The 21026-nt window shown below is 41.1% G+C and overlaps 2 protein-coding genes across 4 annotated transcripts in view; both read left to right on the top strand.

The window, feature by feature from the left end:
• Positions 1 to 12047, top strand: part of LOC121931457 (chromobox protein homolog 6-like) — a 66742-nt gene extending 54695 nt beyond the window's left edge. Inside the window, exon 5 of the mRNA XM_042469260.1 lies at positions 6788 to 12047. Within this exon, the coding sequence (XP_042325194.1) occupies positions 6788 to 7759 (972 nt within the window). The 3' untranslated portion in view covers positions 7760 to 12047. The remainder of the gene's footprint in view (positions 1 to 6787) is intronic.
• FAM227A (family with sequence similarity 227 member A) overlaps positions 1 to 21026 on the top strand; it is a 410174-nt gene that overhangs the window by 132238 nt on the left and 256910 nt on the right. The window lies entirely within an intron of this gene.

Raw genomic sequence — 21026 nt, 5'->3', positions numbered from 1 at the left:
TGGTGGGAGTGGGGGCAGCCATGCAATAGACTAAGTGAAGAGTGTTTATTGGGGTGGGGGGACGGTTGTGCCTTAGGTGCACAGAGGGTAGACTCAACATGAGACATTATGTCTGGTGATCTTACCATGCCATCTTGTTCCATGGCCGACTAACAGCAGAGAGAACACAATACAATCGTCCCTTCCCTTATGCGGGGGATCCGTTCCGGACCCACCTTCCCCCGCGTAAGGGAAAAAACGCAGATGCTCAAATGTTCAAATGAATGGGGCTCGTGCCTATGGCGGTGTGGTAGTGGTGCAGGGGGCGCATGCCACAGGAGTGCGCGCCATTATTTTCTTCCAGCATATGCGTATGACGCGGGTGCACTGTATAAATTACTAACAATACAGTTACTGCATTAAAGCTTTAGATGAGATGTTGGTGCTTATTTATTGGGACAAGTAAGTACAGTGCACCCGTGCCATACGCGGACGCACTATAAGCAGCTTCCAATTTACACGGAAGCTGCACTGCCATTAAAGCAATGTCGTGCGTGCAGCCATGAGCACAAGCCCCACTGTTTCCAGTGGGGTTCAAGCATATGTGGATTTCCCCTTACATATGAGGGGAGGACCCGCTGTAGGTACAAAATCAGAAGGAACAGAAATATTTCCCTGCAGTTCTGATTATAGACACCAGATGGTGGGGAAAACTCATTGAGCCCAACTGAACTAGCAAAACGGGGATAGATACAGTGGTTATTCTGTTAAGATTTGAATGCAAAATAAATAAGTACTTATACTCAACTATAAGTTGACCTCATGTATAAGTCGAAGGCAGGTTTTGGGGTCAAACTTTTGGATTTTGATGTGACCCGTGGATAAGTCAAGGGTAAAATTAAAATCTAGGAGCATGTAACAAATGATCTAAAGGATGAATCAAAGGAAAATAATGCCAAAGAACTTACAAAATTCCAGCAGGCATAACTGTTTAGGCTCACCAAAAAGTCTAGATGGATGAGAGAGTAGAATGGGGTCAGTTTTTCCAGGACATATTACATTCTTGTCTTTCACCAATGGCTGGTTCCGTTATTAATAAGAGTTATAGTACGGTTGGCCCTCCTTATAGGCGGGCTTGCCTTCCATGGCTTTGAGCTTACGTGGAAAGCAATCCCCGACAGAAATAATGGGGTGCGTACTCGCGCTGCACATCCCGTGAGCTGCCACAAGCGTGCCCCCAATTATTTTCTATGGGGCTTGAGCATATGCTCTTTTCCCCATATGCAGGGGTGGTGGTGGTCCGGAACGGATCTCCCACTTATGGGGAGGGCAGACTGTACTTACATTGACCTGTCGATAAGTCGACTCAAGGTTTTGGAGTGAATTTTTGACTAAACTTTCTAGACTTATACCTGAGTATATACAGTAAATGTTTAGGTTCATTGGACATAAACAGTTTCCAGTTTATTGAGGATTTGGCCAGAATGCATTAAATTTTTGCTATCTACCTATAGGCATTACACAGTGGGATATTAATTCTGAATGGGTGAAACATACATGATAAAACAAGTAAACTGAAAAATATATTTTAATGCTAAATTGAAGATAAGTTAAACTTTGCAAATGATATATGGACAATCTGTTATCTGTAACTGGAGGAAGGAATCATTGATCTCTTTCCTACTTTTGACAGAAGAATTCTGCTGGATCAGATGCTTTCTGTGGATGGAGATTTGCTTTTCTGTTCATGGGAGGCTCAAACTGGATCTAGTCTAATGTTTGCAAGTAATGTTAAATATGATATTACTTGTAAATAATAACTTCTCCTCTTCCCCTGCAGCTAAGAGGAAAAATAAGCACCTCAGATTTAGCACATCCCTGTCTTACTGTTTTGTAAAACCAGGGATTATACTTTGAATAAAACTTCATAGCCATTTGCTATAGAAACCAGCAGCTAACCTTGTTTTCTAGTTTTGGTTTTGCTAGCTTCATTTTAAGAATGTAGCATTTATTTTAAACCATATTTTTTGTTCACACATAGTAACAAAGAAATTGCTGAAGAGAGCCAGGCTTGTAGGAGGCCCTGTTGCACAGGTTCCTTGGTGTTCAAGTACATAAATAGTGGTTTAGTTATATTACGCACAACTATTGTCATTGGATGGGAGTTCATTCAGTCTGTTTCAGAACACAAATCCAAAAATCAAATAATTTCTACACGGAAAGTTCTTATAAATGTGGGTTTAAGTTGTTAAGTTCTGTCTAGATGGTGCTGTTTAACTTCATGAATAAATTTTATGAAGTGTTAGATTTGGGTTAACCAATGGAATGTGATGAGATTTGAGTTAGCCACAGATGCTGGCAAAACATCAGGAATAAACTCTTCCAGAACACAGCCACATAGACCAAAAAACTCACAAAAAACTATTACATTTTATAATGTACCTAGACACAATACAGTAATATGCACTGAGCAAGATCTAGACTAGCATTGCACACTGTTTCTCCTCCTAAGTCAGTATTTCCATTGGTGGCTGATGTTGGTAATTTTCTGCCTGTGATTTGACCAGGAATGGCTTGACTCATGTTTCACTACTTGCAGTCCTATTAAGAACATGCTAGAAGATCTGTGGGAAATAGTAACATTGCTCAGACCATAGCTGCAGAGCTTCACTTTGTAACGTATCTTGGGTCCTATAACTGAGGCTTCAAGGATCCAAATAGCTGGTTGTTGTTGTTGTTTGTTGCCATACTGTGACCATGTTTCCAGTGAAAACAAACCATGTTCCTTACAGTGGTGCAATTCTTTTGTGCCCACTTATATTGAAAAGCAATCACAGTGACTACAGCTAGGGAAGAGAGTCCATTTAATCTTTTCACTCTCTGATCAAATTCCTTTCCTTTCTTAAAACTGGCTTCCACAAGCTGTTTGTGGAGAAGGAATAAAAGGCCCCATATCGCTTTTCCCCATTCTCATAGGAACAGAGGTGATGTTGAGAGAACAACTAGCAGCAAAGAGAGGCCAATTTCTCCATCTGTATTCTTTTCCTCTCAGTTGTTTTGTTGCCGGTGTTGCCTTTCAGTTAAAAAAAAATCAGAGGAGAGTAGATGCATAATTTGTATTATGGCACTTAAGTTATAAAATAGTTCCTTAACTGTACATTTACAGACTAAAAGTCTGATGGTGGTAGTATTCAAAGAGAAAGTTGAATTAGGACAGTTTTCTCTGATGCCTATAGTTTTCAGTACAGGGATATATATAGATATAGATACAGTATATTTTTATAGAGAATGCTTTAATCATGTGAGCAACCACTTTTGATCTGAAGTTATATAATGCAAGCAGAATTTTCCACCTCATTAAGAAGTAGGTCTGAATAGTAAATTCTTTAATTGCCCCAGCTCTGTTTAATCTTTTTGGCAATATGTGATCAGCACATATAATGTGGTCAACGTATGTGCTCAGAATTTTCTTTAAAAATAACCTATGTGTGTGTTTGATGCTTAACTTCCCTACATAAATTTTGTGATTAAATTCCATTGTTGAAGTTGCATTACCTTTCTCTGGACACAGGATAATGTAAGGATCCTATCCCAGCATGTGACAACACATATAATTACTTATTTTGGAACTTTGTCTTGAAATCTGAAGGTCCAAAATACAGTAGAGACTAGGGCCGGCTTGTCCATATAGGCGACCTAGGCAGTCGCCTAGGGCGCAAAACTTGCGGGGGGCAGAGGGGGCGGGGTGGCAAGGAGGCAAAAGAGAGCCAGGCAGAGAGAGAGAAAGAGAAGCTCGCACGGGCCCTGGAACTGGCCTGTTGCGTGCCGAAAAGGGGGCATTCTGGGAATGTGATGGTCCCCAGAACGCATTTTACTGCATGGAGGAACGGCCCAGCTGCCGCTGGGCGTTCCAGTCATGTCCCCGATCTGTTCCAGGGGGTGCAGGTTCTCCCAAATCGTGCAGAGGGAGGGAGGGAGGGAGCAGAGGATGAGGCAACCAGTAGCTAGCAGCAGGGAGAGAGCTTCCTCGAGCAGCAGCTAAAGAGCTGCTTGGAGCAGCTGCTAAAGCTGCCAGACTGGAGGAGGGCTCTCTGCCTGGTGTTGGTGGTGTGGGCCTACCAGTCTGCATCCACACTGGAGAGATAACAAGGTTTGGCACCGCTTTAACTCATTTCTGACTCAAGGCTATGGAATTCTGGGAGTTGGGCCCACAACATACTCCAGCTCTCAGAATGCCATAGCCTTAAGCCAGGATGCTTAAAAGCAGTGCCAAACCAGATGATTTCTCCAGTGTAAATGCAGCCTAAGTCTGTCTCTCTCTGGCATTGTCCCCTGCCCCTCCTGGGAGTTGGAGTTTGGTTTTGGTCTGGGCCCTTCTTATTTCTCTTCCATCTCCTCTGCTTCTTCCTCCCCTCTTCTTTTTTAATCTTCTTTCTCCTATTCACCTTCTTTCTCCTCCTTTTCTTATTTTTCCTCCTCCTCCTCTTATTTCTCTCCCTCCTATTCTTCCTCTTCCTCCTCCTCCTTCTTTCTCCCCCCTCCTCCTTTTCTTCTGTTGTTGTTGTTGTTGTTGTTGTTGTTGTTGTTGTTGTGTGCCTTCAAATCCTTTCCAACTTATGGCGACCCTATAGAGTTTCCTTGACAAGTTTCTTCCAGGGAGGTTGCCTTTATGTTCCCCTGAGAGGCTGAGAGAGTATGACTTGCCCAAGGTCATCCAGTGGGTTTGCATGGCCAAGCTGGGATTTGACCCCTGGTTTCCCATTGTCCTAGTCCAATACTCAGGCCACTACATCATGTTAGACCCTCCATTGCACTTAAAGAGACAGTACTCAGTTATTATTTATTTATTATTTGTTGTTGTGTACCTTCAAGTTGTTTTCCACCTTATGGAGATCCTAAAGCAAACTTATCCTGGGGTTTGCTTGGCAAGATTTGTTCATAGGAGGTTTGCCATGGCTTTTTGCTGAGGAGGCTGAGAGAGTGTGATTTGCTTGAGGTCAACCAGTAGGCAGGGAATCGAACCCTGGTCTCCAGAGTCCTAGTCCAACACACAAACCAAACAAAGCTACATCCCAACATTCTATCCAGAAGAATGTCAAAATGTCCTCCATTTTGAGCATGACTGAGAAACAGGAATTTATATTGCTTTTTATTAATGTTTTTGGCTTTTAGTTGGTCATGTCCTCCATTTTTCTTGAATATCATAAAATTTGACCTCCATTTACATCATGTCCTACATTTTCCCTACACTTTGAGGGGCTATGGGGTGAGGGGGGGTGCCAAAATAACTAGAGCTGGCCCTTGTAGAGACCTTTGATTTCTCTATTCCAAAGAAAGATGCCAAAATAATTGGGAGTTGTTTATCTTTTAGCGTGTATTTGTATATAATTATCTTATTTCAGAGTAAATAGGCAATTTCTTAATAATTGTATGTTGAAGAATTAAGTGTTTCAAAATAGAATCATAGAATCAGAATCTTAACAGTTGAAAGAGGTGCCAAAGGTCATCTAGTTCAACCCCACGCCATGGAGGAATACAAAGCTAAAGCACTTCTGAAAGGCCCATCCTACCTCTGCTTAATGGCCTCCAAAGAAGAAGAGTCCACCACCCTCCAAGGCAATCCACATTCCTCTGTCAAATAGCTCATACAATGAAGAGGTTCTTCTTTTTTCTTGTAATTTGAGTGCATTGGTTCATGTTCTAGTCTCTGGAGCAGCAGAAAACAAACTTGCTTCTTTTCTACATGATGAAATTTCTCTCAACATTTAAAGATGCTTATCATGTTACCTCTCAGTCTTCTCCTCTCCAACTGATGACATAGTACTGTTCCTCAAATCTATTTCTTCATTTAGTAGTGCTTAAGTTTTGGTAAGTAGATCTGAGTCTGTGAGAATTAGAATTGGGCAGTTCTATAATGCTGATATCCAGTAGAGCAGTGGTTCCCAACCTTCCTAATGCCGCGACCCTTTAATATAGTTCCTCATGTTGTGGTGACCCAAACCCATGAAATTATTTTCATTGTTACTTCATAACTGTAATTAAATAGGTGTTTTCCAATGGCCTTAGGCGACCCCCATGAAAGGGTCATTCGACCCCCAAAGGGGTCCCGACCCACAGGTTGGGAACCACTGCAGTAGAGGTTTATCTTACTATGTAACAGAGCTTGCCATGGAACTAGTTTACTACAAGATGTGCATTGGGTACCAGTCCAAATTAAGCAGTCTTGCTGGTGTCCTGTTACATATTTTTTTGCAATTCAGCAAAAGGAGTTTTTGGTGCTCATGCTGTGTAGCTAGAAATATGTAAAATTATGTAACGTAACAGGCTATACAGTATTTCGGTGAATGTTTACAGGTACAAATGGTTGCCTTTTTATTCATTTTCAAATTCCTGTTGCATACACACACAGTTTTGGTTGGTTCTAATTTGGCTGCACTGGATTCTGCTAAATGAGTGCATTCAGCATCATCTGTCTAACCCCAAAGTGTGTCCTTTTATTCTAGAATAACTGCAGGATGCTAAATTGTTTAAAAACCCAGAGAGTGCAATATGTATGGGACTGTATTCAAGGTATATGGGCTATGCCTTTTCTATCTATAGATGTATTGGTTTTAAATGTGTTGAACCTGTGTTAGTTGTTCAGGTCATGTTCCAAGTTGGACCACAATAGGTTTGAAATCCAGCCCTGTGCAGAACAATTCCTCACTCCATCCAGTTAGACTTGATATACTCAGCATCTAAGTTCAATATGTAAACTATTTTATTCCAAACTAACTTCATGTTTTCTGTTTTCCCCCATCCACTGCAGGCTCGGGCCCAGGCAGAGGCCCTACACATTGGGGATGTACATTTTTCTGTTAAGCCTAGTTCCAGCACATCCTCACCAAAGCTCCACTCCAGTGCTGCAGTGCACCGGCTGAAGAAGGACATTCGGCGATGTCACCGTATGTCTCGCCGTCCATTGCCTCGCCCAGATCCCCAGAATAGCGGTGTGGGTGGAGGCACAGGCATACGTCCTCCTGTCTCACCCTTTTCAGAGACAGTCCGTATAATCAATCGGAAAGTGAAGCCTCGTGAGCCAAAGCGCAGCCGCATCATACTCAACCTGAAGGTCATTGATAAAGGTGGGAAAGCATCAGGTGCGGCAGGAAGCTTGGCACGGCCCAAGATCCCATCACGAAACCGTGTCATTGGCAAGAGCAAGAAGTTTAGCGAGAGCATGCTTCGCAACCAGATCCGCCACATGAAATTTGGAGGTTTCCCTCTGTACAACAAACCATCTGCTCCATCTCCATCACTGGAAGGGAAGACAGAGGCAGGAAGCTCTCAAGGTGCTTCTCGTGGGCTCATTGGCTCAGCTGCCTACGATGCCCGCAGTTCCAGCTCCTCTGACTGCCCATCACCAGCTCCGCACTCCTCATCTGATCCAGATGATTCACCACCAAAGCTCCTTCCTGAGACACTAAGCCCTGCCATTCCTGACTGGCGTGAGTCAGAGGTTCTTGATCTGTCAATTCCTCCTGAGTCTGCAGCCACTAGGAAGCGATCTCCTTCAGGAGGAGGTGGAGCAAATCAGATGCCATCATCGCCATCTTCATCTGATCCAGAGCAGGAAGCTGGTGATTGGCGCCCTGAAATGTCCCCTTGCTCAAATGTGGTGGTCACTGATGTCACCAGCAACCTCCTAACAGTCACCATCAAGGAATTCTGCAATGCTGAGGATTTTGAGAAGGTGGCTGCAGCTGGAGGTGGTGGAGGCAGTAGTGGCGGAGGCAAATGAGAAGCTGCATTCCTCTTCACTGGGGTTGGGGGAGGGGGATAGGGCAGGGAGGCTCTACTGTAAGATCATGCATGGTGTGAATGCCTGTTTTCTCCTCTCTCTCCTTTTTCACCTATTCTTTCTGTTTTAGCTTGGAAATTAAGATGATAATGGAGGGATTGGAGTACATGTGCTTGAAGTTGTCAGATGTTAAAGCTGCTAGGGGTTGTAATGGGACAAAAAAATTCACTTTTGTCTGCAAGGAGTGTGTTGCACTTACTTGGAGGTTGGCAAATAAAGACATGAACGGATGGCAGATATGTTTTTAAATGAGGATGTTTTTCCACCCAGCTTAGTGAAACAATATCTACTGGCCAAAGACATAGGCAGATTCTACACTCCTTATTTTACAGCTCTTCAGCTATAACCAAAAGCTGACACATTTCTCTTACATCTGTGATTTGAGTACAATGGCTAGCACTGACTAGACTCGAAGAAGAAGCTGGGGGGGGGGCATTAGACAAAAGAGAGATCGTGCTGGTTAAATAGAGTCTGCTGCAGAATTTCTTGGGGGATTTATGCATCCTAATCTGGCAATATCCTCCAGCTCTTCCACCTTGCATAATATTAGGGGTGCTAACTTGTTTAATTGTAGTAGCACTTGTTGCCAGCCTGGGTGTGTGCTCCCCTTTTCATCTGCCTTTTTACCCCTGGTTCTAGCACATCATGTAAATTTGTTTTGATCAAACTAGAGCTTCTTCAACCTTTTAAAGCTGCCAGTTTTGTCATGTCATCTGCTGCCATTCCTCCTCCTTCTTACTGAGGCACTTGGCTTTTTGAACGGTGAAAAATAGATGAATTCATATCATACAGGAGAGATGGAAATGTGTGGTGAGAAAAAGCCTATTCATATTTTGCATTGGTGAACTTGATTTTATCATCTTTCCTGTGTGATGGATGAAAAAAGCTTGCCGTGCTTTTCCTCATCTACACATCTCTCTAGTTGAATGAGATGGAAGAACTTAAATACCTGCAATTTCCAGTATCTCGTGCTGCCTCTGCAATTGCCACCAAAGGTGCTAAGAACCTTTATAAATCTTACTATGTGTCTCTTAGAACTTGAGTTGTATGTGTGGTGTGCATGTGCAGTATATGTTTGCCTCCCTCCCAGCCACCTCCCCACAATGCATTGCTTTAAATGAATTCATTCTGACTGAAACCTTAACACCTTGTCTTGAAAGCAAATGCTAATGTGGTTTCTTTTGCTACCTTCCCTCCACCATCCAACAGGTGTTAATAACTATGAACTCATGTATCCAAGGTTCATTGCAGAAGTAAAGCCACTTCTGCAAGCTTCTGCTTCATGGCTCTCTTGTCACATTACGTTGCATCCTTATTGCAAGGTTTTTCCCCCTCCTGTGTGCCTGTTCTGTTACCAGTGGCACCTGTGTGTGCGTGTGTGCCTGTGTGTGATGTTGCCTGTTACTCTGTTTGTAAAATTTATTACACTGTTGGGGGCAAAGGTGTGTTTGAGGTAATCATTCTTAAGGGCTTGCCTGCATGCTATGCTGTCACTGAAATAACCCAGTTCTTCACATCTGTTCCCTGTATTCCTGTTTGAACTTTCTACCTTTCAAGGGCTTGCTTAGTGTTGTTTTGTTTTTTGTTTTTTTACAATGAGTTAATTATTTATCAATACATGTAAAAGCTGGTGCTGCAAACATTGTGGCTTTTTGCTCCTTGATTGACAAGTTTTTTTGTTTTGTTTTTTGAGGTGCTCTAATCTTGGTGTCTCACATTAAGAAGGACTTTTTTGCTCCTTTCTCTTCTCCTTTCTTTTTTAATGTTGCCTCGCTTTTCTTCAAAGTACACATTTCTTCAGTGACTTAGCAAAGTTCCAATTGACTTTGTCTGTGCTTAAAGAACCCAGGACTTTGCCTACTACAGGTCTGAACGATGGTATGTGGTGATAACCTTAATAATAATCTTAAGTATAAGTGTTTATACATAGAGATGCCTAACAGAAGCAAAATGTGTAATGTTAATCTGTGATTGTCTGTGCCAGTTGAGTGTAGTTGATATCTAAGACATGAGATTCAAAAATGTTGCTATTCCTTTATCCTAATGTACAACACCTTTTGTGTCTTTTAAAAATTCTTGAAACCAGTGAATTTTTTAATGTGTGCAGGGTTGTGATCCTACACACCTTCCAGTAATGTGTGAGTCCAAGGCTTTCTGCAGATCCACTTGTCTATGCTTTGGATAGCTCTTTTTCTTTTTCTTTTTTTGGTGGGTTTGTTGAGGCAGGCTGTATCACTGCTTTGCGTTGGAAGAAGTGGGAGGCTTACAGCTGTAGCTTCAAAGGTGGGTGGGCTGGGTGAGGGTAGAGATGTATAATGGGAGGGTCAACAGGGAGACTTGTATTAAAGAGAAGACTTTAAAGGAAAAAATAGAATTATTTTATGAAGCCGCAAGAGAGGAACTATTATACTGGTGCATACTAGTCAATCGTGTTTTGAGATTGCTGGGTATGTTTGTGGTGTTTTGTTTTGAAGTTTGTCTAATATTTGAAAGAAGTAGATGGGCAATATAAAAGGGAATTTTAATAGGAAACTCCTCGGATATTTTAGTACATGATCCCTTGGTTGATTTATCCCTGGCTCCTTTCCAAGCTTTTTGTCATCATGGTTTGTACAGGTTGAAATTTTGCCTTCCTTAAAATGTGCATAATTTTAGAAACTGGTTGATTTAATGAAGGAAACCCCCAAGGGCATCAGGTTGACTCTTTTATTCCTTTCAGTGATAAAACAATAGAATGGGACACTATTTTGTTGGAGTTTGTTCCAGGATAAAAAGGACCCAGTACCAGAAACTGGGGGCAGGCAGAGGGACAACTTCACATGGTGTGGTAAAGACCATTTCCCTTTAATGCCTCACTGCTACTTTAACATGAAGGTAAGGCAACCTGATTCTTTTGGAGTGGAGAACTAAATACATGCCTAGGAGGTGCATGACTGTGGTTCCTGGGTGTGTATTTACTGCATGCCTTCAGATGTGCAGCTTCCTTGGCACGTTTGTGCTTCCTAATGTACATGATAAAAAGAAATTCATCTCTCCCATAATAACTGACGCAGTCTTGAGTGAAGAAGACTTGAAAGCCTATTCAGATAGTAATTCCTCCATTGCCATGTGTTCTTGGAGTAGTTGCCATCAGAATGGAATTGGCAGCCAGTGTCCGGCTTATGATTGTCATGTGCTGATTCATCTACAGCTGACACTTCAGCACCCTAAAGACTTTCTCTTGTGGAGAAGGAGGCACACTGACACTAAAGTCCAACAAGTTGATATTGAGGAGCCAGCTGAATGGAGTAGGGTCTGTTGGTGACTTGGTAGTCGATTGCATTAGTGTTGCTTCTTCTATCTCCTTACATCCCCATCAAAGAGGTGCAGGCTAGGGATATGGACAGGTCTACAGAAATGTGGGAAAGTTGAGTTTGCATAGCATCAGAAGCTACTCTGATGCAAAAATAGTTCTGCTGATCTGGCTGTCTCTTTGGCCATTTACTTGATATTAACAGTCTAATTAACTTATCAGGGAGGAGGGGAGCAGGATTGTACCATCAAGGTAGAGGTTGGATCTCCCTTATCCAAAATGTTTGGAACCAGAAGTGGTTTGGACTTGAGAGGTGTTTTTGGATTTTGAAATATTTGCTTATAGATAATTAGATATTTTGGTGCTAGAATTCAAGCCTAAACATGAAATTCATTTATGTTTCATATACACCTTATACATATAGCATGAAAGTAATTTTATACATAATATTTTTAATAATGTTGTGCGTGAAACAAAATTTGTGTACACTGAACCATGAGAAAGCAAAGGTGTCACTATCTCAGCCACCCATGTGGACAATTTTGGATTTTGGAATACATTAGATTTCAGAATTCCAATTAAGGAGATTCAACCTCTAGTACATTTGCTCACAGAGTTTCGAATATCTTCCCACACCATGCCAGAAAAAAATACATGTGATTTGTGGAAGTGGGGAAGCAGCAAATGTGTGCCCATGGGATGCTGGGTGAGTGTTGACTTTTTTCCTCCTCATTTGGTACACTTTGAAAACAAATTGTTTTCATTCCTGTTAAATGGCAACCTTGGTCCTTGATACAATTTGACCACTAGAGGATGATGCAGAGTTATTGTTATTACTTAGTAACTGAGCTATGTTTGATGCCTTGAATCTTTCCGAATGTTTCCTCTTGTGATTAGAGGATAAAAAACATGCTGTAGACACACTTGGTTGGAAGATGGCATGTGAATTGGGGGGGGGGGGGGGGGAACCAAGGGATTATTGTTTGTGTCTGTGCCATGTTTATTGTCCTTTTTGTTCTTAGAGAGGAGAGTTTGATGGAGGGGGGAGGGGGGAAGAAAAAAAGACTAGTTTTGCAAAAAAGAAAAAAGGAAAAGGTTTTTTAAAAAAGGTAATGAGATTTTTACAGACAGAGGAGGATAGAGAATTTAAAGAATATTAAATGCAGTGATTGCACAAACTGTAGTGATATTAGCTGGTCCTTAAAGAAGAGAGTATTTTTTAGTATTTGTGTATGATAGGGAGGGTGGCATTCAGATAATTCTGTCTGGGTGAGGGAAAAGCAAAAGGTGCAACAAGAGCAACAGTTTCTGAGATGAGGAAGCAAGTTCTTATCATTAAAACATTATTTTGTTTTCCTTTTTGTACCCTTAACTTGAGGGCATCAGGAGAATGCCTTTCTCTTTACCTATTTCTCTTGATTCTTAAATATAATGAAGCTAGAATTTAGCTTTGTTCTAACAAAGTTTAATGAGATGGGATGTGTGGCATTAATTTGTGGGTCCTAATTAACAGTGTGGACGAAGGTGGCACTACTGTAGAGAGAGGTATTGAATTGAAAGTAATATGTTGCTGCTTTGTGGTTCTTCAGTAGCTGTGAAACCAAACCAAACCAACCTATAGAAGCTGGAAAAAAATTCGCTCAGTTTCGTGCATACTGGGACTGGCAAGAAACAAATCTTTAGTTAATCAGATTTGTTCTGTGTGCTGCACATCCATTTATGCCAGGTATTTTACAGTGTGGTTTTCTAAGACAAGAAATAATGGTGGCCATCCTAAGGATAGCAAATCTTGCCCTCATGTAGGCAGCATGGATTGCAATTGTTACTTTCATTCTAGGCCCTGAGGGAAAGCAAGCAAAAGGAGCAAGGCAGCTTTAGACTATGTTTGTGGTGTAGAACTTGGAGGAAGGGACATCATGAAAGGAGAGAATATACAGTACAAGGGGTGCAACATGGTAAACAGTTGACAGTGTGATATCTGAGGGCATAAAATGGCCTGTATAGGACAGACAGGTGGAGGGCAGGTTGGTGTTCTCCCTGCTGGTCTCAACAGAGTCTGAACAAGTATTAGGCCTAGACAGGAGGCAGGCAAGAGTTTGCTCATTCTTTAGCAGCAACTGGTGTCATCTTGCCAGTGGCCATGTTCCATTTTGAGAACTACAGTTTTAAACTTGTTAGGAAAAGCCTCTTAATCCATGTGTGTTGAATGCCTTTCTAGTTCTTTGGATAGATGCAGGTCAGAAGAGTCATCTCTTGGCATTTATAGCATGCACATTGGACAAAAGGGTGGGGGTGAAAGGTGGCAGGTTTTTATTGGAGTAAGATTGTGTCCTGCTACTGTGGGTGGTGTTTTTTAATGTCTGTGGAAATAGCTTTCGTGTTTTGTCTCTTGCATGCATAATTGCACCTTTGCTTCCATGCTCTTAACTATTCACATCTCTTACCTACAACAAAGCAGACCCAAAATGGATGTTTGTCATCTGTTTAGGGAAAGGTATGACATCCATTTCCAAAAAAGAAAAGAAAAAAAGAATCTGCCCCACTAGGGTGTTTAGCTTTGTGCCTGCATTGTGCATAGAACTGTTTTTTATCTCTTGTTTTTTTAGGGGTGCTCCCTTTGTTTAACCTACTCCTTACCATACAAAAATCGTGATATCCTTTTTCAGTATATACTAACTTATACTTCATTATTAGTTCTTAATAGCTATGGTTATATGAACAGGGAGCGGAGCGTGACAGGTAAGTGTATGAAAACAACAAGCTGGACTTGAGATTTGGGTGAGCCGTTGAAATACTGTTTCTCCTGTTCCAATAGGAGAGTTTTCCTTTACTGTTCCATAAGTTAGTCCTCCTTGGACAAATAAAGGGTGTACTATCATGTAGCCCTACCACTGTTATAAAATAGGTGCTATCCAAGGTCTGTTTTCTTGGCAGCAGGATCCCATATCTGGCTTCTTATGTTTAAGGAAAATTAGTTACTTAGCATCAGTCTTTTGCAGTTTACCTTTCCAGTAGTTTGCAGGTGCTTGGGTAAACAATTTTGGAGGTAACAGACAAAGAAACAGAATAAGAGGAATTTCTCCTGTACTTGATCATTTTTTTCTGCTGGGCAATTATTAGAGTTGTGGAGCAAATTGAGAAAGGCCATTGGGGCTTGGCCAAGGAAATGTAAAAAATCCAGAATGCATTTCTCACTAAGTGCTCAGAGTTCTGCTGTCTGAGCCATCATGTTGTTATTCTCTGCCCACCCTTGCCGCTTGCCCTGAAGTCTTGCACTGTTTTGCCTGGTACACTCCATGCTCCAGCATCGCTTGCTTTGCTGCTTTTTTTGACTTTTTTTTGACTAACGGTGCAAGAGCTGAGATCTTATTTTCTTGTTGTAAATGTATGTACTGTGTATATATAAATAATCTTCCACTTAATCTGTGACAGAGCTTTGTGTTAAACAAGGGCAGTATGGGCCAGTAGTGTAAACAGAGTTCTCAGAGTTGAGAACTAAGATTGTCTGAATGCTGTGATCTGCAAGTTTTATAGCTTTCTTTTGAGAATCTGTTGCTCTCTTAGCCAACACGAGAATGGCATTGTGAACAGAGGGAAAGCTGCTTTGGGAAATTTGTTCTTAATGCTTGTGAACAGTTCTGATTGTACTCCTTTTAATATCTTCCCAGGATAATAAATGTTAGTTTTTGACTGTTTCCAATTTTGAGGACCCACAGAAATAGAGCTTAGGATAACAATATTCTCCTCCCCCCATATGACTTCCTCTCTGAATTCCTGTAATTACAACTACCTTGATTGCCTTTTAGTCTGCCCTGCTTATCCTGCCCCACTTGAGAGGTATATTGATTCAAATTGAGAGAGAGAGAGAGTAACTGATACTTCTGATTAGTAAATGTGTAATATATAATAAGCATCTGAAGCTGAATCAACCCATTGATCCATCTAGCCCAATCTTGGCTGTCCTGATGGTCAGTAGCTTTCTCAAAGATACAGATATTTCCCAGCCATTTTTAAATGGATGGTTCTAGGAACTGAACCTGAGACCATGTTGCATGCAAAGCATATGGTTCACAGCTGGGCTGAGGTTCTTCCTGGTGTCATTTTTATGTCCTGAATGATTAGCTGCATCATCTGTGACTCAGCCAAAGGATTTTCTTTAATATGGGTAGGGCACTGCCATGCATCTATATATTCAGACACAACACTGATGCAAATTATAGAACCAAGGCTGTGTAGATCTGCAAATGTAGCATGTCTGAGTTAGAAACATAGGAGCAAAGCCTGCCCCCCCAATGGTGGAGTGGAGCCTGGATAAACATATAACTTCAGTATGTTAGTGGTTGTATGGCGCACAGTTCCTCTTGCACCTCTGAGTAACTCGCATAAGAAAAATAAATTATGCAAAATAATATATGCAGATGAACATAACTAGAATAACATATACATACTACAACCTTTGGTGCATGGAAGATTTGGTGCATCTCTTGAACCACCAAATACATTTAGCCATCATTAAGATTTCACCTGTAATGAGGAAAGTTACCTCTTAATGAAAGCAGTGTGATCTCAGGTGTGCTTCAGTACAGGAGAACTTGATAGGCTTAGGTGAGTAGTTCAGCTTCACCCTTTTGCTGGCTCAATCAGTGGTATTTATGGATGCTACTAGTGCATTAGGACAGAGTTTGAAGACTAGGACTAGTCATGGCTAGAGTAAACACAAAGACACCAATTATATCAATGTTGACTTACCATTCAACAGTTGTTTCAATGAGTCTGCTGTGTTTGAAATAGGATTCAGGTCTCACAGCCTGTCCATAGGCTGATGGCTAATTTGCCCAAGCACTACAGGGGTTCCACAGTGCTCATGTTTGGTCCCTCTGGTGGCTATAATCTTGAGTCTACTTGATTGCATTCTCTATTTCTCAAATGCTGAGTGAGGTAAGAAAAATGTGTGTGTTCTGTGCCCGTATTTCTTCCTTTTGTGTATCACAAGATGAAATTGTCTGGTGCTCCCAATGCTTCTGTTCTTGACAAAGAGGAGACATGGTCAAGAGATGCTTAGAGCCTGACAATTTCTTGTCAGTTTTCTTTAAAGAATATTCCATATCTATATCCATATCTAGCACTGGTCCTGAAAGAATGCAGAAGGCTTCTGAAGAGGCATGACTTTGCTTCTTAAGGTGGAAGAAAGCTATTGTGCTATTTCAGTTGCTCCCTAAAATGGAGATTCAGTTAATGGAAGCAAGAGAGCAATGCTGTCTTGGGGAAGAAGGTGTGTGTACTGTCAAATGAATAGGTGGGGCAGAGAGATAAGGAAAACAAGAGAATAGAAGCTCTGACAGGATTTTTCCCCCCCTTTGCTATGGGCAGTAAAAGCTACGTGGTAGGACCTACAGTGTAGGTGAAGATGTTTTGCAGATTAATTTAAATGTTTCCATTGGTTGGATTTATTCAGTTCCTGATTCTAACGTTCTGATAACCCATTCCTGTTTTGCATAGCACTTAAGAAATATAAGCACATGCTTAAAAATACAGCACTGTCATGTCTGGGCCTCTAGTGTGAACCATTTTAAATCCCCCCTTGTTTGCATAACTCCCACATTCAATGCTTATGTCAGGTCGTCAGAGAACTGCTCTCCCATCTTGGGAGACACAAGAACAACTTGCAGGAATTGACTTTTGTATTGTATAGCATAGCGGGGAATATTTACTACTCAGAAGGCATCTGAGGTTCTGCTGAGGCTATTCAATATGTCCATAGCCATTTCTTAGAAAACAGTTATATCAAGGAAATGCCACATTCTTATGTATTGAAAAACATGGAGAAATTCTCCCAATGTTGTATTTATAGTACATTGAGAAGCAGCTCCCATCTCTTTTGTAGGGTTTTTCCACTGATCCAAACAAATGTAATAAATGATCCGTCCTTCAGGGACTGCTATAAGCATCACATGTAACTAGTGGTAGATCACTGGTGTTAGACCTCTTAGTAATAAGATACCCCATCCTCTGTAATATGATGATAACAAAGGGAGCTTAATTCTGAGAACACCTTTTACCCATACGGCCTGAAATGGAAAGAATGGGGGAAAATAGTGCAGATGTAAAAGCTGGATGAGGGGGGAGAAATATGACTATTTTCTAAGGTGAATTTCACAAGAGCAAAGGGTTTTCAGAATGTAGAGACTCCTACAGGAATCAGAGTTGCTTCATGGTATCACCGTGGAGTAAATATATCTGATAATGGCTTTTATGAAGTTTCCAAAGCTTGTTTTTCCTCCCTGATACCTTCCATGTTATGCCCAAACCATTTGATATATCATGTTTTGCTTTGTTTTTGTTTGTTTGTTGTTGTTGTTGTTGTTTTTGTCTTCTATCAGTTCTCTTGAAGAAAAGCCTCTCATTTTCACACAGATCATTGCGGAGAGGTATACAATTGGTGCTTGCTCCTCTTTTTGCATTCACCCTTGCACTTGCCAATGCCAGGCCTCAGCCTTGCCATATCTTGATGCTGATGGCTTATAGCCCATGTTAACATAGAAGGGCTTTCTGAAGTGATGGTGGCACTCAGTTTGGCCTAATAAAACTTCTGATAACTTGAGTGCTTAATTGTAAGCCTGTGCATGTAGGTTTTGCAAAGTTGAGGCTGTGTGCTAAATTCTGTAAAAGAATGAACTGATGATGTGTTCTTGCCTCTTGGCATACAAAATATGCTTTGCAAACCAATAGCTAAATATATATCTGGTAACTTTTTTATTTTGAAATAATTGTGCACGAATGAAGTGTTACCTATATATTTTTTGTCTTATAATTCTTCATTTTTAAATATAGTGTTTGCATTTGCTTGGTTGCTTTTTTAAATCCAGTTCTCAGCTGGCTAAACTGTTTAGAGTGGGTGGGTGTGAAATGTTGTGGGGCAGGTGATTCAATCACGCTGTCCTGTCAGCATTTCTGTCAGAAAAGTGGTTTGCTCCAGGTTTGGTGGCATGGGGTGCTAATTACTCTTGTATCCTTGTACATTTTGTTCTTTCTGCTGCTCTTGAGTATTGTATCAATGCCAGAAATGGGGAATTAAAAAGATGAACCCCAATAAATTGTTACATTCCAAAATTTCTTGCCTCTGGTTTATGTTTTATTTGATATTCCTTTCACCCATACACACACAGTTATAAAACATGAATGCAGATTAAACTGCCCTGGAATGAGCTGTATCTCCTAACTTCACTGGTTATTCAGTTGGCTGAGCTGGTTCTACATTGTCCTTATCTTCATGCTGCAATTCAGAATTCATGTTACTGCAATGTACATACACAAAAAGGTCTTGTAAATGTAAGTGCCTCATTCACTTAAATACCAATGTCTTCTTTCTCCAGACATATTTCGAAATTGAGAACTGCATCTCATTTCATTTTCTTTGCAAGTTCTTGGAACGCAACCAGGACCGCTCACTTTGCTTTGTGCTCTCCTGTTACCTTGCACTGCTGATGGAGCTAAGTTCCAGGAATGTCAAAGAACCTCGGGTGATGGAAGTGGGAAAACGTGGGCACATTTCTTTTTGAACAGATTTCCTTCCTGTAGCTATTACAAGATGCCAAAATGCACTAGAGGCTCACATCTTCAACTGTTCTTGGCAGTAGTTCTTAAGTTCTGTTTGTGCCATTATATTCTAGAACAAGTGATGTTTGCTTTCAAATTCACATGGTCTGATCCTATGGAAGCTGAGTTGCTATTCTATAAATAAATAGATAAATTTAATGAATTTTTATTATTGAGTTTTCCCATTTAATAGATGAACAGAGTAAAAAAAATCCAGTATGATATCTAAGTTCCATTTGGCTAGAAAGGATGACTTATATGTAAAGCTGACAAATCGACAAAATTGATAACTTCATTCCTTAAAAACAAAACATTACTCCACAGATTTACAGAACTAGCTGGAGGCAAGAGTGTTTGTTTGCTGTTATTAACATATGTAAAAATAAGGGAGACCAAGTTCCTAAAAATAGTGGTGAAAGTTGGGCTTTTTCTCTAATTCATAGTTAATATTTCCATATTGAGAGCTCAACAGAATTTTTCCTCCAATCCTTTGCAATTTCTAGCCTGGTTCAATGGCATAATATACTAACAACTACAAGAGAGGCATATTTTCTACCTGAAATATTGATGATAAAGACAACTTGATTTCTTGACCTGAAGTTAGGCTTAATGTATTTCATTATATACCACTCTTCAAAGTTTTTATGTTTGTGGGCAGTGCCACTAAATATGGAGGTGCAAACCCTCACCTACCACATTGACCCCAGCATTTGGTACTTAAATTCTGGGACATAAAGCTTAAACAAGTCAGAGCCCTACAGCACCTACCAAACATTTTAAAGCGGTGTTCATGTATCTTTGTTAACAAGCATGTCTTGGGACCTAAAGAACATTTTCTTCCATTTTTCTTCAGATAGTAATATTAACACCCTTTTTCTTTACTGATTTAGAGCTTCTGTTTTAAAATTTGCATGCTCTTATAAAAGACTGGTTCGGTCAGGCAAGCTAATTGTCACTTTTATTATAGTTTATTTCACTTTTCTTCCAAGGAACTCAATCACATATGATCTTCTACTGCATCCCTTTCACCCGGGCAATTTCTCCAAATACAAATGTGAAATTGGCAGTGTGATATTACAACCTGAGCATTGTTCTCTGGCTTGGCCAGAAAGCTTACATAGTATACTTGCATCCTTGATTCTCAGCCTAACCTACCTCACCAGGTGGTCCTGTGAGCTAAAAAGGTCAACCATGTATACCATCCTGAACCTCTTGAAGGAACAGAGGAATAGAAATGTAAGAGATATACAGCGATTGTTACCTCTTGCAGTTCAGTTCTATAGTAGTGCAAAAGGAATAATGTGGAAAAGCTATTACTGAACATAATTTATTTTGGGAAACACAAAGCCACAGAAAGATACTGAAGGCAGACATTTCTGTTCTCTGCTATTAGTATTTGCCTCTTATTTGTAGAGTAGTTTTCCCCTGCTAAAGTGACCAGACTTAGAAACGTATTCTTTGGCGCTATACAGACCGCCCAAAAAGGGCGGCGTGCGCCGAGGAGCCCATCCCCTTTGGCCAGCTGGCCATTGGCTGGCTGGCCAAAGCAGGGGATGAGCTCCTGCTTTAGAGCCCCCTGCACGCACGGGCAGGAAAGCCCTGGCCCAGGCGCGGCAGCGGCGGTGGCGCTGCTGCAGCCGAGGAGGAGGAGGAAGGCGGAGCTGGAGGAGGAGGTGGGTTGGCGCTGCCCACGGTCCCACCACTCCAGGAAGAGCAGGAGGAGGTGGGTTGGCGCCACGGCCAGCCGCATTAGCGGCAGTGGCAATGGCCGCAGGAGCGGGCCCCGAACCGGGACCAATGCATGGCTGGGGGCCAAACTGGGCCGGGACCAGGAGGGGCCCCCAAAAGCAGGATTTTCCCGGTGGCCACCAGGATATGGTATCCCTAGTCCCAGATGATGTTGAATCACAACTCCATAATCTCTCAGTGTTTCTATGCTGGCTGGGAACTGAAGTTCAACAGCATCAGGATCCAAGACTTCTGTGTAACCCGCTTTGATCTGCCAAGGAAAAGCGGGCTATAAATAAACGGTTTATTACTGTATTATTATTATTATTATTATTATTATTATTATTATTATTATTATTATTATTAAGACTGGGAATAGTTGTCTAGGATATTGCTGTGAATCATTGCTGTTTTTAAATGCATTTTAACCCTGGTTGTTAAGGTGTTGTGAACCGCTTTGATCTGGAGGAAAAGCGGTATACAAATAAAAATTATTATTATTATTATTATTATTATTATTATTATTATTATTATTATTATTATTAGGCTTAAGGTGAAGGACTGCACTCTATGTCTCATATGTATGCTACA

Source organism: Sceloporus undulatus, chromosome 5 (assembly GCF_019175285.1).
Source record: "Sceloporus undulatus isolate JIND9_A2432 ecotype Alabama chromosome 5, SceUnd_v1.1, whole genome shotgun sequence".
In the NCBI taxonomy this organism is placed as follows: domain Eukaryota; kingdom Metazoa; phylum Chordata; class Lepidosauria; order Squamata; family Phrynosomatidae; genus Sceloporus; species Sceloporus undulatus.
Note: the sequence above shows the minus strand (reverse complement) of the source record. Positions and strands in the feature narration are given on the sequence as shown.